This window comes from Erpetoichthys calabaricus, chromosome 13, assembly GCF_900747795.2.
Source record: "Erpetoichthys calabaricus chromosome 13, fErpCal1.3, whole genome shotgun sequence".
NCBI lineage: Eukaryota > Metazoa > Chordata > Cladistia > Polypteriformes > Polypteridae > Erpetoichthys > Erpetoichthys calabaricus.
In genome coordinates this window covers 59,024,091-59,042,384 of record NC_041406.2, presented here as the reverse complement: position 1 = coordinate 59,042,384, position 18,294 = coordinate 59,024,091, and the positions used below count along the sequence as shown (strand labels likewise).

The 18,294-nt window shown below is 40.2% G+C and overlaps 1 protein-coding gene across 1 annotated transcript; it reads right to left on the bottom strand.

Moving 5' to 3' along the window:
* Positions 1-5,942: 5,942 nt before the first annotated feature.
* LOC114663346 (anterior gradient protein 2 homolog) lies at positions 5,943-16,946 on the bottom strand. Its single transcript, XM_028817018.2, has 8 exons — positions 16,827-16,946; positions 15,137-15,263; positions 13,627-13,690; positions 13,488-13,540; positions 11,869-11,945; positions 11,462-11,525; positions 6,490-6,573; positions 5,943-6,201 (listed from the first exon to the last, which is right to left on the bottom strand). Exons 2-8 carry the CDS (start codon positions 15,249-15,251, stop codon positions 6,152-6,154), a joined length of 507 nt encoding a protein of 168 aa, XP_028672851.1. The 5' UTR covers positions 15,252-15,263; positions 16,827-16,946; the 3' UTR covers positions 5,943-6,151.
* Between the last annotated feature and the right edge of the window lie 1,348 nt (positions 16,947-18,294).

Here is an 18,294-nt window from a genome sequence, read left to right as displayed (position 1 = left end):
ATGATCATCTCTCCATTAAGGAGCTACGTCCCCAGCCTTGGGGATCTTAATCATTTTCAGCTCTGCTTAAGGCAATTCATGGTTGAGAAGGCCTAGAAACTACCTCTGGAGTATTGGGGGTAAGATAGGAAAAAGTCCATTGTAGGGCCCACTCACACACAGACATCCACAATGTCTCAGTTTGAAATCACCAATTAACCTGGCCTTCATATGGTGAGAACGTGCTGACTGGACAACAGTAAAGACCTAACGTGGAAAACTATAACAATGGATCTGTGAGCCACAACCACTGTGCCACCATGCAGATCCAGGAGTTTTCTTCTACCCATTGCAGAGTGGAACTGTTCTATCCTTGGGATGGTAAGGCACTTCCATTATGCAAGTGAGCACACTGTGGATTTACACGCTTGTCAGGGCGATTAAAAATTTAATGGAAAAGGTGCCTTTTATACATAAAGGAAGTTGAGAAGCTCTTAGAGGGTCTGGATCACATGTAGTTAGAAACTGGAGTTCACAAAGAGTTCTGAAAGCAAGCCACACGAGCACCCAAAGGTCATAGAGACTTGACGTAGATAAATCACCTAAACTCAGAATGTCAAAAGTCAAAGAGGCGTTAGTTGTACGTAGTATGACAGCATAGTGCCGTGAGACAGATCTAATATTAAAGTGAGACAGTAATTTCATTCTTTGTTTCCCAAAGCTCCACCACACCCTCAATTATTTGAAGTGTTGCATAGGAGAAAACATAATGAAATGTCCTTTGGACGAACAGAACAAAGAAATGTAGGATTCTTATGTACGACATTTTGGGCGATGCCTGGCCGCCATGAGCAGACATTCAAAAATAGCTTGGGGTCAGTGAAAATTCATAAAGTTTCCCTGCTAAAACTGTGGTAAAGGCTCTGCTGACATTTGATCTAAGGAAAGAAAACTGCTGATTCAATATGAATAAAAAGAATAAAGGAACAGGACACGTATGTGGCTGCAGCTGTCTAAAGCTGTGCTTATTATTATCTCTATTTTAATAATTATATTCCACTGATAGACACGATATGAGACTGACTCTGGACTTTAAATTGACTTAATGTGATGTGTCTGTGCGTTGGACGTGTGTCCCCTCAGTGTCAAGATCTTGTCCTGCATTTGTCACTGCTGGAACAGGTTCTGACTTCCTAAGAGGGACTGTGTTGAATTCAACAGATTTACGCTGTAGCGATTGTAACCGCTATGCTTCACTAAGTTTATAGTGAAAATTTAACTAACGATTGCAGGTCAACTCCAAACTTTATTTAGGCCCCGTCCCATGGCGCAGAAAATGACATCCACTAATAAAAGTGATTTTTCCAAAAAATGATCCAGAGAAAATGTGCACCAAAAAATGTAATTAATACTTTATCTACAATCCCACAAACTCCCTGTATATAAACTTCGAAATAAATAAATAAATTTCGAAAACCACCCACCCTCTCCCAATATATACAGTAAACAAATATTATAAAATCATGTACCCCAAAAATATCCCACAACGTCCACTCAATGTAGTCTTTTTATCAGATTATCATATCTCCCAATATTCCAATTTCTCAGATGTGCCAATTCCAGAATAAAAGATTTATGGCTCACACTGATTCTGATCCCATCCACTGTCTAGAACACTTCCCTCAGTGTATCAGGAATCTTTGAGGTGGCCACCCCAAACTGCATCGGACTTGCGGTGCTCCATGAGAAACAATCCTTTTCCTGGCCTCAGATCGGACACATCTTTCCCCTTCACCATAAAGCTCAGGCAGTTTTTTTTCCTTTTTTTATCTCTTCCTGCCTTTTTGCACTCCTTTTCAATAGTGTGTCCATTTCCATGGCACTCCCGGAAATCGCAACAACCACCCCATACCTCACAAAGGTCCTAGCTATCCAAACCCGCCCATCTTATGCTACAGAGCGCTCAGACGGAAACAGGATTCACATAGAGAGACAAAAAGACAAACCAGAAACAAATTTATATGGCAGTGGTACACCGCTGTAAGTTTTTAAGCAGTAATTCCCTTGTTCTTGTTTGTTAGCATGTGGATGATATCCCTGCTAGTATTTTAAAGGAAATGTATACATTTGAAAATAAAATGCTTTTTAATACATTACAGGGATCAGGTGAAAGAAGAAGAAGAAGACAGGGGAAGTTCATAAAATGATGTGTTGCACTAGACTTAAATAAGGAGATCCACAAGGTCTGAACCTGAAATTAGGTGGAAAGAAGTTGGAATCAACTGGAAAAGACAAGCAGTGTAATGACATTTTAATGTAACGTATTGTATAAAAGTGAAAATTAACAATTGTCAAATTTAGATGTGAAGGTTTCACCTCTTTGGAAGGAGAATGGTGTATTCATTTTTTATCCTTTCCGGATATGTCAGCATGCAGGTGTGGTTTAGCTTGGCTTCATCCGTTCAGCATTTGAAAAATGTCAGCATGCGTCGAAATCCAAGAGGGAATCAAAAACAGTACTGTGAAGACATAGGCCACGCGACACTCCTCGATTACAGACGTGTACGTAGAGACACCCAAGGTTAAAGCTGCGTTTCACCACAGGCCGAGCAGGAGCCCACCGGTTTACCTTGAGTGACCTTGAGCCTCTGTGGTAGGCTGGCGCCCTGCCCGGGTTTGTTCCTGCCTTGCACCCTGTGCTGTGCTAGGATTGGCTCCAGCAGACCCCTGTGACCCTGTGTTAGGATATAGCGGGTTGGAAAATGACTAACTGACTGATGTCCTCGAGCCTTGTGGAAATTCACATCTTTGACACAATGAGCACTTAACTTAGTATTATTAAAGCAGAAACAGGCTGCATTTATATTCTCATCTTATGGCTGAGTTTGTAAAATGTTTATACTTTTTGATCAAATAACTCTTCTGGATATTTGGGGTGCTTTTGAACATAACGTTGCAGGGAATTTTAGACTTCACGTTTGTAGTCTATTTTCTGATATTGTTCAGTTGCAAGAATTTATTTTTTATATGCCTAGTTTCAAATATTCCATTGTGGTGAGTGTTTTATGTAGGCTAAATTAACCACATTGATTGCTGGACCATTTATTACCAGGATGCTGCAGTATAAGACTATGCGTAAATGATACAGCAGAACTGTATTAGAAAGTAACTGTTTTATTAACAATAACTCTGTCAAAACTCAAAAATGTAAATAAATGTAAAGAACTGTTAATTACTGTATTTTCACCAGCAACATAATGAAACATCTAAATTTGAATGACAGTCCTTAAAGGATGCCACCACTCAGAGTGAAGGCTTAGAAGCACATGTGCCACAAATATAACATGTAAATGTGCTGTAACTATAATACGTTTCTTTACGCTTTACACTCTCATTGCACAGAACATATTTGGTACTTGGTGACTGTTTGTGCTCAGTGGGTGGTAGAATGTCCACATAGTGCCGTCCTGACAGTTGTGACAAGTGGGGCGTCTTGTGATGAAGAAACACCTTTAGATGGCAGCACTGTAGTAGGTAAAAGACACATGGTAGCACAGATCGGCAGCACGCTGGCTGCTTCTATAGTAGCTGTTTACTGAAGTACGAGTTACCTCATACGTCAAGACATGACAGTCTCAATGACCTACAAGTTAACTCATACCTCACGTTCAAAGCGTTAAGATTGCACAGTGGGGAGATAAAGATTGTAGATATTTTGATTTGTGGAGGAGACATTGTAAACAGTAAATGAATAAATGAAAAATGGAAACTCAAGAAAAGAGACAGAATAGTCGTATAGCAGGCAGGATCAAATATAACATGTTTCTTTACGCTTTACATGCTTGTTGCACAGAACACATTTGGTACTTGGTGACTGTTTATGCTTCATGGATGACAGAATGTCCAGGTAGTGCCGTCCTGACAGTTATGACAAGTGGGGCATCTTGTGATGATGAAACACCTCTAGATGGCAACACTACAGTAGATAACTGAGACACGGTAGCACAGATTGGTTGGCTGCGTCTATGGTGGCTGGATATACAGTTTAAGGAACCCTAACATGTTGTTTTGTGATTCCAGCTGCTACATATTTTTGTTGGAAAATAAAGTCTTTAAGATTTTTGTTGAAGGAGATACAGTAGGTGAAAACACCTAAGTGAAACCCAAGCATAAGAAATAGAGGGAAGAAAGCTGAGTGGTGATTTCAGGATGGCAAGTGCAAGGATCCAAATAAGCGTAGTGAGGGCTGTTGTCATGGAGGTCTCCTTAGAATTCTGCTCTATTCATTTTTCTGTCATTTCCTCCTTATAGGCGACTCTGCCTCATGGTGTCTATGTAGTTAATAGTGTCTTAAACCAGCAAAAAAGGCCACATAGCCTTACATCTCCCGGAGACTGGATTTGTATCCCAGCTGAGTTGACTTTTATGTCTGACATTATTTCTCAAGTTTTGTACATTAATTGGCAACGCTAAATCACTGAGTGTGTTACAGAGTGGGACTGGAGCTCTGTCCTGCACTGATTCCTCGCTTGTGGCTGATGTTGTTAGGGTAGATTCTTGCTCCCATCCCAATATCTTATACTGGCTTAAGTGGGTTCATTAGTTAAGTCTATGGATGAATAAAGAAGGAATGGATGGACACGAAGGTACAAATGTCATCCAAAAATTTCTGCCATACGTTTTTTCTTTTATATTATAACAATGAACAAGTAACTTATTTCTGAACAGATAAATGACACATTTTTCTGAGATTGCATTGACCTCAGTCAAAATTGCTTGCAAACTTTTAGCTAGAATTGTTGTTTTTTTGACTGTATAGTTAAGCTGAAGGTTGCAAAAATCTCTGATTAATTGTCTATTTAAGATCTAATGGTCAATAGACACAATTATTAGAGGGCATCAATATTTTTTGTAAACATCCTTTTCAAATAATGCATTTTAAATATTACCTTTGGAACTCTAAAAAATTTGATTTACAATGTCAAGTAATCTAGTTGAAAACTTACATTTACTAGAGGCCCAGTAAGGTGGTGGGCAGACACAAAGCCAACCAGGGTCCTGATAATACACACAGTGGCAGCAGCAGTGTTAGGTGCCATGTTCTTACAACATTAGTTTGATAGACTGCAGGCTCTTGTATGGTCCCTGGTATGTGTTGATATTTGTTATGGTGGTCTGTCTAGCTCTTGAAGAGTTTGCTGGGGCTTCAGGATTCATGGATATGTAGGACTCATTGGAGTGATTCCTATGAGAAATGTCAATACATTTCTACAAAGCCATCCTGACTCCTGGATCAACTGGAACATTTCAAATGGATGTTTTCCCTGGCCAGGGTTTAAAAGTCCCAAATGGTCTTCACTGTATGGATCTTGGATTTCATGGACAGCATAACAGGACTGAGGAAGAGTGAGGAATAGAGTCTAGATGGATATTGAGAGTATTAGGGGAGCTGTTAGTAAGTATTGGAGGAGGCACAAAGGTTAGGACTGGTTCAGCCAGCTCACCGGAGAGACAGAATGGCCTGTTTAGTTTAGGATGGTCTTGAATAACCCGAGCATGTGCTATTTGGTCTTTGTGCTCCCCTTGTTTAACGTAACTCTAACATATGTTTATTTTTATTAATAATTTTAGTCTGTGTAATCTTAATCTGGGTTTAGGGATGACTCAAGTGTACCATCTATCTTCCACAGTGATCAGTTGGTTGACATTATTTTTCACCAAGACATTTTCAACTTGCATTAAACCTGTTATCAGATGTAGATTGTGAAGGACCAATGGTACACATTGGTGTTGGTGTAGGCCTCAGCTTTCCTACGACCCTGGAGAATGCTATTTTATATTATTTTTAGTACTGTATTTAATGGCATTGATGAAAAAAGGGGTCAAATACTGTTGGAAATTCACTTTAAAAGTATGCATGTTAATGCATCCAGAAGCCATTATTAAGGTGTCTAAAAATAATTGCTGGAAACAGCTTGCTTTATTAAAAAGATACACAACATATTTTTATTGCAACAACCACACCCTAATGAAAACCAAATTAAGTCACTAATTCATCCGAAACTGAAACATCAGTGCTCAGCTGCTAAACAGCTCGTCCAGTGTTCATTCACGGCCTTGAAATCCTGGGAAGTTCTGTGACCTCTTAGAGGTTATCCAGGTATCATCTCTCTTATAACTCTGACTTCAGTAGCTTCTTTGCCTTCTCCATATTGCTGGCCACTGGTCAAAAAAGAAACACAATTAGTTCATTACTCTTATGAAATGTTTGTTTTCAGGTTAGTAATCCTTCACAGTTTATTCTCATTCTCAGTGTTCTCAGTGTTTCTGATGAGTGACAGTCTTTCGTCTGCCAGTCTATTGTAGTTTTCTGGGGTTCCGATGTTGCTACACCACCTTAGGTTACCTGTCTGGAGCCCTAGTAAATTGTCCACCTCAAAGAAGACAGCCTTCCTTCTCACACCCATTTACACATGCTAGTAACAAGAGAGAAACGTGGGTCATACTTACGCAGGCCAATATCTGCTGGCTCATAAGCGTAGAGACGGTTTCCGTAGCGCCCAGTAATGTCAGCTCTTACGGTAAGAGTTGGATCTGCAAGACAAGGAATGGATTTATTGTTGGGATACACTCTGTCTAACCTTAATGGAGGAAAAACTATTCACAGACATCCCAAGTCTCACGGAAGTTAAGGGAGTCTACCAGAAATTAACGTCGTCTCCCAAACTCCTGCAAGTGATTCTCAATCTCCCTCTTGGAAACCACAGTGAGGGGCTCCCTACCCCACACACCAGGGTGCACATTGGACTGAAAACCCATGGGGCCCAAGCTGGTCCCTTTAGTACATGCATGCCCCTCACACAAACCTCCCTAAAACCAGTTCTGGAAGGGTGGATGTCGGTATTCGTATTGTCAGAAATAATAAAGGCATCTTTGAAATGTTATTACAATTGTCATTCACAGCCAGTGCGTCTGTGAAAAGGAGCTTTTTTGTAATGACATAAAATAAATTCATAAATAAACTCAGTACATAATCACAACTGTGATTCAAGGCATACCGAAAAAAAATAATAAACAAGAATTAAAAATGGAAGGTGAATTTTTAAATAACTACTTAAAATTGAAATGTTTAATAAAATAACCTGTAGACAGGCACATGAAAGATTGGTGTGGGCAGAGAAGGACAGCAGCATGAACATGTGTGGCTGAGGAGCCTTTCATTAATTACATTACATTAATTAATTTAATTTCATTAATTATCAGGTAATTTCAATGAATTTAATATCCATCCATCCATCCATTTTCCAACCCGCTGAATCCAAACACAGGGTCACGGGGGTCTGCTGGAGCCAATCCCAGCCAACACAGGGCACAAGGCAGGAACCAATCCCGGGCAGGGTGCCAACCCACCGCAGGACACACACAAACACACCCAAACACCAAGCATACACTAGGGCCAATTTAGAATCGCCAATACACCTAACCTGCATGTCTTTGGACTGTGGGAGGAAACCGGAGCGCCCAGAGGAAACCCACGCAGACACGGGGAGAACATGCAAACTCCACGCAGGGAGGACCCGGGAATTTAATATTAAGCTTTAAACTTGATGATGAAGCACTGATAAATTTGGAGGAATTGATGGAAGGAGGCCACATACAGGGATGAGCAGAGAGCCACGGCGCTCAATTCAAAAACGACATGCCATTATAATGAGTGTTTAGTCTTCTTGGATATAATATAATATAATATAATATAATATAATATAATATAATATAATATAATATAACCATATCTTTGGGGTGTCTGTGATTTCTTTAAAAGTTAGTAACTGAATCCATGAGCACAGTTTTCCTATTGGTATTTGCAGTATTTTAAAGATTTATTTTGGAAATAACTTTAACCAGAGCATACAGTTGCATAAATATGTAAACAAAATAATTGAAATGCATTGCACTTCCCTTTGGAGGTGTTTTAATTTTATACTTATTTTTGAGGGTTCAAGCTTAATTTCATGCCAAAAAATCCTATATGTTAAAGAGCAAAAATTCATGAAATTATATTTATACACACTTTTTATTTGTACAAAGAGTAGATTAAAGAGCACAGCTGTGTAGTGGTTAGCACTGCTGACCCCCAGATGCAGTGTGAAGGATACAGACTGGCGTCTGGGCATCAGCCTTATAGTCTCCTGTGTCTGTATTGGTTTTCTCACTACATTCTTAAAGACATGCATTGAAGGTGTAATGACAACTCTAAATATTGTCCCTGTGTGTGTGTGTGTGTGTGTGTGTGTGTGTGTGTGTGTGTGTTCCCTGTATTGGGCTAGTATACTGTCTAGGATTGTACTCTTTCTACTGCTAGGAGAGCCTTGGGCTCTTTACGCTCTCAAACTGAATTAAGTGAGTTTTATGTGTTCCCAAAAAGTAATTAAGACTTAAAAAAAGTTCAAGAAAAATATAAAAAGTATACCAAAAACTAGTAAGTAGTTTTCTTCTTGAGTAAATTTTCTTTTATAAAACATCTGCTACATTCTCGCACAACACATCCATCTATGCACTTCATTAAAAAAATATGGAAAATTAATTGATTCAGCGCCGCTGCTTAATTGTTCACCAGGCTATGATGCTCAGTAAGAAGCAGGTTAGAGGCCGATAGGAACCATAAGATCAAATACATTGTGAAAAACATGGACTTGCTCCACATCAAGTGCACTACTGAAAACCAGTTCACAAGTTGGCAACCCCTAATTCATAATCCCAGCGGTCATACCCCATACGCTTCCGAACAAGTCATCCACCTGATGTTCAGACCCAGCCAGTACTTGGATGGGAGACCATCTAGAACAGCTTGGCTTACTTCCAGAAGAGGTGTTGGTTAGACCAGCAGAAGGTGCTTACCCTGTGGTTGGTGTGTGGATCCCATTGGCCCAAAGCAGTGATGAAGAAGGTGTGCTGTGAATATATGTGGTATAAATCACCTAATAGCAAATGTGTGGTGAGTGTAGTGGGGTAATCATGGCTGCTGTTCCATCACCCAGGTGGGTGCTGAACATTGGTGGTGATTGAAGTGGTTCCCATCTGTCTAAGTTCTTTGAGTAGCAAGAAAAGTGCTATATAATTGAAATTTCATCATCATCATCATAATAATAATAATATTATCATTATTATTAACTCAACTGGATAAAATGATATTCTGGCATGAATCACAAGTCCTGATTTTTAAGAACAGAAGAAAAGATTTGCAACAAGAGGCCATTCAGCATAGATGAATCCCCCTTCACCTTTGTTTTGTAGTTTATTTATCAAATGAAGTTTGGACTTCAGGACGTGACAGGTGAACCACTCACAAGTCTCCATTGATGGGGCACTGGTAGAGAGAGGGGACAGTTTCAACTTTCTCAGTCTTCACGTCTCAAAGAAACTAAACTGGTCACAAAACACCATTGGCATCATTTAAAAAGAACAGCAGCACCTTCACATCCTCAAATGCTTGTGAAATTGTATTATGTGGAAATAAATGTTGGTGAACTTCTACTGCAGCACCATGGAGAGTGTACTGACAAGAGGGATCACCGTCCAGTATGGGAACACCGCAGCTCAGGAAAAGAGATCATGGAAAACGGTGGTGAAGCAGTCACAGCATAGCACTGGCTCTACTCGTCCCACACTTCCTACATGCATTTGTACAAAAGGTAAGTAAAGAATTTTGAGTCATGGTGCCAGGAAGGAGTGACGTGTTTCAGGTTGTTTAGACATACAAATAAGAACATCACTGAACTTTGTATGTATGGCAATTCTACTACTATTGCCTATAAATTAGCTAGAACTTTTAATCTAAGAAATACTGCTGTCTTCTTATTTATTGATTGGTGTTTGCAGAATTCATGTTTCCCTTCTTTAACTTTTATACCATATAGCATTACTGCACTGTCTCTTTTCTGTGTGCTTTGCACTATTAAAATATATTTGATAGAGCAGAGCCAGCGGAGGACCTGAGATGTCTGTTGCATTGCAAATGCTTAAGGATTCAAAATGGGGTGGCAACAGGGAGGACGGAAAAAACAAGATGAGTTCTACTCTGCATGTTATGATTTGCTTAAATAAAATGTCAAATCACAAATGGTACAGCTAGCCCACCAATCTCTCATATACAGACTGGGTTTCGTTCTTTTCAAAATGCTCAGCTAAGATTTAAGGCGCTTGGACTCTCCGCCAAAGGGATTACCGTCTGATTATGTAGAGACTAAATAAGCTTTTCAAGTAAACAAATTGCATTGTTAAGCTTGGCAACACCACATCAAAACAAAGTCAACTCAAGTCATAAAAATTTTGAAACAACCATTTCAATCTTTTGAATTTTTACAAAAAATTCAAAGCAGCGATTAAGAAAGTCAAGAGGAGAGCGAGGAGGAATAAAGACTAAAAGAGCTGAACCTTTTGAGTTTAGGCAAATGGAGATTAGAAAGTGACAGGATTGAAGTGTTTAAAATTATGAAGGGAATTAGTACAGTGGATCGAGACTGTTATTTTAAAATGAGTTCAACATGAACACGGGGGCACAGTTGGAAACTCATGGGCAGATTTCGCACAAATGTTAGAAAGTTTTCAACAAAGGGATTAAGTAGTGTGGTAGAGAGGAGAAGTTTGTGGACCTACCAAATTACATTGATGTTGTTTTGGAAATCAATGTGAACAGAATGGACGAGCTTGTTGGGCTGAATGGCCTGTTCTTGTCACAATTGTTCGGATTTCAGTTAACTATGTTCACTATGTGAAACCAGAAGGAAGCAGAGAAACACTAGTAACTCAGTTTTACTTTTCTTTTATGAAAGAATATAATTTAATTGGCTTGTCCTTTGAGTTGCTGCTGCCTCATAGATCCAGAAACCTGGTTCAAAGTTCTGCCCGGTCACTATCTGTGTGAAGCTTGTGTATTCTCCTTGTTTTCAGGTGGGCTTCTCCAGGTTTCTCAGGTTTCCCCCTCACATTGCAAAGAGATATAGGAAAAGGCTGCTTGGCCCTGTGTAAGTTAGTGTGCCCTGTGATGTGCTCAGAAAATGCTCTGTTCGATGCCAAAATCAAGAAGTATGTATGCTACCCTCTACTCATCCCTTCCTTTTCTACATACTGTATCTGTCATTTATAAAGCAATTTCAGTTTAATGCTTTGTGAAATGTGCCATGTAGTTATGGATTCTACGATATTAAATTAGCAGTTGGCACAGTGGCCAAGGCTGCTGGGGAGTCACTCAGTCTTCCTGGAATGTGGTCGTATTAAAGCTGGCTAAACAGTTGTATTATTATTAGTCTTCTAAAATATCTTGGGATGATATTCACTGTAAAAAGGTTCTGCATTAAATGATGCATGCTTTCTATTACAGCTTCATTGTGCTGCGAGTGTGAAAAAGATGCTTCACTAATAAATTGTACTATAATTAATGTCGTATAATAAAAATTAGCATATACTTGCTTTCTCAACTTACCTACAAAAATGACTCTGGGAACATACTGACCATCAGGGGCAAGGTTCTTGTCTGCTGTTTCAAACTAAAAGATAATTTTCAGAAAAATGAATTAATAAATAATTAATTAATATTCTTCAATTACAAATAAATGACATCATCCATTTGTTGAACCTGCTTATTTTCATTGTGGATTGGAGGAGCTAACCTCTGCAGCATTGGGTTCAGGGTAGGATCCAAAGTTGTTCAACAACAACAACAACATTTATTTCTGTAGCACATGTTCATACAAACAATGTAGCTCAAAGTGCTGTCACCCCAGTGACATCCCAAATGTTTGGGAAATGACATTTACAGTAGAGTAGCCAGCCAGCACAAATTTGAATAAACTTCTAAAGAGAGAACAAATAAAAATAATCTCAACTCACCACAAGGTTCAACAAAATGAAATCTTCCTCAGCCATTTTCTGGATCTCTCTGTGGTTTGCAAAAACTTTCTTCAGAGCTATAGTAAAAAATGTTAAACATTTTAGGATTCTGGGACACATAAATCACAAACCATGCAAATATAAATACCGAAAAAAATAGCAGACATGTTATGTGCAGATAGACTCTGACGTCTGCACTTTATTTCAAAGCCAGATGAAGATGCAGGAGAGTGTAAAAATCCTGTCATCCATTTTCACTTTTAACATTTAAGTCTTGTCTGGACAAGGTTATAAAAAGTTCGGACCCATACTTAATCTTTTAAACTATAATATTATGATTAATTTCCATCCATCCATTTTCCAACCCGCTGAATCCGAACACAGGGTCACGGGGGTCTGCTGGAGCCAATCCCAGCCAACACAGGGCACAAGGCAGGAAACAATCCTGGGCAGGGTGCCAACCCACCGCAGGACACACACAAACACACCAAGCACACACTAGGGCCAATTTAGAATCGCCAATCCACCTAACCTGTATGTCTTTGGACTGTGGGAGGAAACCGGAGCGCCCGGAGGAAACCCACGCAGACACGGGGAGAACATGCAAACTCCACGCAGGGAGGACCCAGGAATCGAACCCAGGTCCCCAGATCTCCCAACTGCGAGGCAGCAGCGCTACCCACTGCGCCACCGTGCCGCCCCATTATGATTAATTTGAAATTTATAATTTTTCCCCCCATGTCTGCAACAGTTTCCCCCCTACATTCCAAAAATGGGCTGATTGGGTTGACTGGCAGCTCTAAACTGACGCAGTGTGACGGCAAGATATTGGCAAGTAATGTAATTCTTACACAAAGAGAGAGAAACTGTGTGCCAATGGCCAGTTCTTAGAGGGCCACAGCCATTTTATTATCCTCACCTCTTATGACTTGTGTGTTTTATACACACCCGTCATGGGAAAAACATTTTCAGTTCCAATGTTAAATGCGGGCGGCACGGTGGCGCAGTGGGTAGTGCTGCTGCCTCGTAGTTGGGAGATCTGGGAACCTGGGTTCGCTTCCCGAGTCCACCCTGCGTGGAGTTTGCATGTTCTCCCCGTGTCTGCGTGGGTTTCCTCCAGGCGCTCCGGTTTCCTCCCACAGTCCAAAGACATACAGGTTAGGTGGATTGGCGATTCTAAATTGGCCCTAGTGTGTGCTTGGTGTGTTTGTGTGTGTCCTGCGGTGGGTTGGCACCCTGCCCAGGATTGGTTCCCTGCCTTGTGCCCTGTGTTGGCTGGGATTGGCTCCAGCAGACCCCCGTGACCCTGTGTTCGGATTCAGCGGGTTGGAAAATGGATGGATGGATGGATGTTAAATGCTCTTTAAGGTGGCTGATTTGCATCAGCGATTGTCTCAAGCACCCCCCACAACCCCGAATTAAGTTCAATAATGTCTCGTCATGTCATACAGATGAAGGATCCTGAGGTCATGGAGTTTCAGGATAATGGGCCAACCAAGATTTACAACCCCATGATCTTGACCGTACACATTGAAGATCTTTTCACTCAACTCATTTAATATGTAATTCATCTTTGAAATACAAAGAATGACATTAGTTGGTCAGAAAAGTGAGATTACCTTGGCTGTGTGGGCAGTCCTCCAAATGGTGGATAACCATAAGTGGCTTGTTGCTGTTAAAGAAAAAAAAAAAGCATTAACATGTAAAAGGCTAAAGAATGGAAAGCTCATTTTCAACAAGTTGAGAAGTCATACTTACTTTGACCTGGCTCTGTACAGAGCTTCTTCATATGTTTGAGTCCAGAAAAGCTCATCACCCCAGCCTGTAAGTAAGAAGAATGCTGTTAATTGGAAAAAAGAGAAAGAGGGCAAATGAACAGTAACTTATGCCACATAAAGAATTTACTGTACCACAAGCTAGTGCATACAAGGTAGGACAAAAGAACACTCCGCTGTTAAGAAAGAGAACCTGCAAAACGAGTTTGGGGCTGCAGTCAATTCTTGAGGGCTCAGTTTAAACTACTTCTATTCATTGCTCTTCCTGCAGTGCATATGTGTCTAGTGCTGTATATGGGTGCTGCTAAGGTGATTAAAATGTTTCAGATTAATGTTTGAATTGTGCTTTGTTGGTGCCATGGTGGTGAGTGCTGCCGTCTAACAGGTCCCGGAGACTAAGTTCAAGTCTGTGTCACCTCTGTGTTCTGTATGCACATTCTTCACTTGTCCCTGTGGATTTCCTCCCAAATGTGTGCAGGTTAGAGTCTACACTGTGATGGATTATCTCCTGATCCAACCCTATGTTGCAACTGGAGTTGTCAAAATGGACTTGGAGTAAGGATCAGGATCAGAAAATGAATGGGAGAACAATGTTTGACAAAATGAAAAGGCCAGTTATGTTTCTAAACGCAGGCTGGCATTAAAGTTTGAGCTGATAATTTGAGTGGCACATTTGATTGGTACTCTGATATCTTGGCATGTCAATAATTGCTAGGGAATGATTATGAAGAGGGTGGTGGTGGAGTGCCCTCTCCGGGCTGTTGATGAGGTGATGTCTCAACCGGAGAACATTAAGGATCTCTGAATCTTGTTCACGAATGAAGGGGGAGCGATAGGCAGATCGGAGCAGTGTCCGCAGACATTGTACTGGTCGGTTGTGGAGAAGAGCTGAGCCGAAAGGCAAAACTCTCCATTTATCCCTCCCCTCATCCATAGTCCTGAGCTTTGAGTTGTGACTGATAGAAACAGATTGTGGATACAAGTGTCGGAAATTAACTTCCTTCAAATGATGTTTGTGTTCAGCTTTAGAAAAGGGCGAGGAGAGCAGATATTAGGAAGGAGCTCAAAGTAGAACTGCTCCTCTTCTGCATGGAAAGGAGCCAGGAGATGGTTCAGGCATCTAATTAGAAGATGATTTTTGGGCACGTCCAACTGGGAAAGACTTCAGGGCAGACCCAGGACACAATGGAGAGATTAAACCTCTCAGCTGGCTTGTGAGTGCCTCAGAATCCCCCCAGACAAGTTGGAGGAGGTGTCTGGACATCATTGCTGAGACTGCTGTCCCCATAACCTGGACCTGGATAAGTGGCAAAAAATGGATGAATGTAGCGTTTATGATTAAATGAGCTGAATTAAATATAGTTTAACTGGGGACTATTAAATAACATGGACTGGTGCGCTATCCATTACTGCTTCCTGCCTTGTGTGTAATGCTATGGCATGCAGTTCCCCTATGATGCCATACTAGAAAAGGACTGCTAACATAAGCGTACCTCTGGAGAGAGTCTGTGGAGGCCTCTTTTCCTTTTTGATGGGTTTGTCAAGTTTGGCAAAGCTGTAGGAGACAGCCACAAGGACTAAACAAATTGACATCAATCCCTTCACCATGGTGCTGGTGTTCTGTTGGAAAAAAAGAAAAAAAGAATTAGATAAATCTGCGGAAAAGTCTTTCAAGTCATAGAAATAGTGTGTGCTGTTTGTTTAATTGCTAAGTAAATTATAATAACTAATATTTAAATTGGTGGATCTTCTACGGTACATGCTAGGACTTCTGCTCCATGTTGTTTCTATTAGAATCCAGTTCAGTACAAATGCTTCTGTCTCAGATGCCACGGCTGCAGTGTAGTAAAGTACAATACGTGTGTTGTACTGGGTGGGACCAGATGACTTGATAGACCCCTCAGGGTACTGCAGAGAAAATGGCTGGGCCTTTATGCTAATGACCATGCCTTGATATGTCTTTGATCCTACTTAATGAATGACTAAAGAAAATCCTAAAGAATTACTTATGCATAAAAGTAGATTGGAGGAGCAGACAAGGGAGAGGGCTTAGTGAATGTCACCCACATCACCTGTCTTGAATCTAAGAAACCAAACACCATCAGACTTATACTTGATCTGCACAATAAACATGGTGGGCATATAAAACTACTTCAGCTGCTGCCCAATCCAGGCTCAGATCGTACCTCGCACCCAGGACAGACTTGAACTGAATTGATCAGATTCCAAAATGGATGGATATCACTCTAGACTTTTTATTGTTAAAAAAAATCAGCTGCCTAACTTATTTTATTTTAAAGAAACTAAGATTCCTATTTTGCATTCATGGTTGACTTCCCCATTCAAAAGAATATAAAAGCATACAGTTGTAAACAGTCACCTTATGTTTTAATCTCTGAAATGCTTTAAATAAACAAACATTCATATGCTAATAAAAGAAGGAGTGGTTCTGTTTGATGAATGGAATGATCTGATGTTGTCCTCTAACTGACAGTTTAGATCAGTAATTTGTATTATTTGGCTGTCCCTAACCATTTTGGAGAGAACCCAACATGTGAAATAAAGGCTGCTTCATAAAACATCACTCTAAAGTAACCAGTTATTTCAAGCATAAATCATTTTTTTTTTTATAATTTTTTATCATTTAAAATATACACTGTCTCTAACTCTGGCTGATAAGGGTACATTTTAGAAGGGCAGCCTTAAGGACTCCCTGTAGTGCTTATTGCATTGTAACACAAACAAAGCCTTTGTTAAAGTCTTTTTACAACGCACGACGTGCCTAATAGATGCACTTAGGTAGCCCCAATCTAAAATGTCATCGGTGCTTCTAATGTTACTATACATTACTGCTAAAGAAGCTGGAACGGCTCCCAACTTCACGTTTATAAATATCTAAAGCTGATAAGCTTCTTACCACACCCTGCAAATCCCAAGCAACACATTCAATAAACTTTTCATATTTCATACACCTGTCTTCCTCCATGGCCCCTATTTATTCGGTCAATGCTGAAAGCAAACAGTTAAACGTTAAACTTCCTTTCTATCATGTCATTAATAAAAATACATAAATAAATAAAATAACCCCACATTATCTCCTGAATGTGGATTGCTAGCCAGCTTACTAACAATGCAAGTCGGAGCCCAGAGGTGTTCTCGGAGTACTGAAGAAAGACGCCTTACCTGTTTCCCCAGTGCTTGAGTGTTACTCTCTGGTTTCAGGTCTTGATGTAACTAAGAAGGAACAGACTGTTGACTTTATACACCTGTCCCCCTGTTAGCTCCGCCCCCCACCTCACCTGGTGCTGGAATGCAGGAAGAAAGCAGAATTTAATAATATAAGTCCTTTTTAAAAGAGAGACATCTTAATATTTCTGTGTTAAGTGCGTGATTACACTTGAAGTCTCCTGGATTCAGATTTAATGTGTTTTTAAGTCTTTTTTGATGTGGTTTCCAATTTTGGGCAGGGGGCCAAGTACAGGTAAGCTTAAATCTCATTCTCTGATTAGCCAAGTAGCTGATTAGTCTTTTTCTTATTGGCTCTCATCTTTGGGAGGAGCTGTGATTTTATTCAAATTACAAGTAAGTATCTCTTATAGCAGGGTCTGAGGAGCAAACTTTCCTTTTCATTTGTTTTTTTTTTTGTTTCTTGCACATCTATAATGAGCTGAACAGAAAGGGTTTGATATTCAGTCGATGCATGAATATTGTCATCAGATAACCGATATAAATTTATTTGATGGGTGTTGTAGCTTGTAAAGACTTGGACTATCTTTGTATGTTCCTTGACCTTTCAGAATATTTGTAACTCATCGATTGGGGCTCTTTTGTTGACACTTTGCAAAGCATTAAAGGCGATATATCAAGAAGAACTGGAATTGCAAGTGGGTCAGTCGTTGTGTAATCTGCTATGGTACAGTGTCGGACCATTACCCATTAATAACAGCTCAGTTGTGTGACCCTCAGTTGCTTCACGCACATGTTTCTCAAGTATAAAAATATATTGAAACAACTGCACTCTAGTCTGACTGCATGGTGGCACAGTAGTTAGCACGGCTACCTGATAGCTCCAGTCACGGGTGTTTAACCAGGGTGCTCTCTGCACATCTGAATTGATTTTCTCCAGTTCTCTCCTCACTTCCAACGGCTTGCTTTATGAAGTATGAAGTAAATGGGCCCTGCGATGGACCTGCGCTCCTTTCAGATTTTGCTCTTGCTTAGCACCTGTGGAAGCTTGTATAGCCTCTGGGACCACCTGACTCACGCCTGAACTGGATTTAGTGTGCTTTGAAAGGGATGAAAGTACGGGAGTTTTATATTTAATGCAACTTGGCAAAGGCGCTATATGTAGCCCATAAAATATATATGAAAATAAAATAAAAAAATCTTTTGTAATTGATGCTTTCACTTGCACTATTCACACATGAATCACTTTGTATTTTTTGTCAGGCTTGTTGGTTTAACAAAACTCTCCCTCGGGGAGAAGCAACGGCAGCGGCAGCGACTTCTGCTGCCGTGTTTCTGCATATTTTCTCTTAATTGTTTACTTGCTCTGAACCATGATGGAGTGGAGTTTTGAATATTAATGTTTTCACTTACATTTACACAATATTCCATCGTAAGCTTTACATTTCCTAAAGCCCATCTCACG

What these genes read in the sequence shown, in the direction of transcription:
- LOC114663346 (XM_028817018.2), bottom strand. Translation starts at nt 15,251, where the DNA reads ATGGTGAAGGGATTGATGTCAATTTGTTTAGTCCTTGTGGCTGTCTCC. An exon ending in TCCACAGACTCTCTCCAGAG is followed by an intron (nt 13,691 to 15,136) that starts GTACGCTTATGT and finishes TCTTACTTACAG; the next exon opens with GCTGGGGTGATGAGCTTTTC. An exon ending in TCATTTTGTTGAACCTTGTG is followed by an intron (nt 11,526 to 11,868) that starts GTGAGTTGAGAT and finishes ATTATCTTTTAG; the next exon opens with TTTGAAACAGCAGACAAGAA.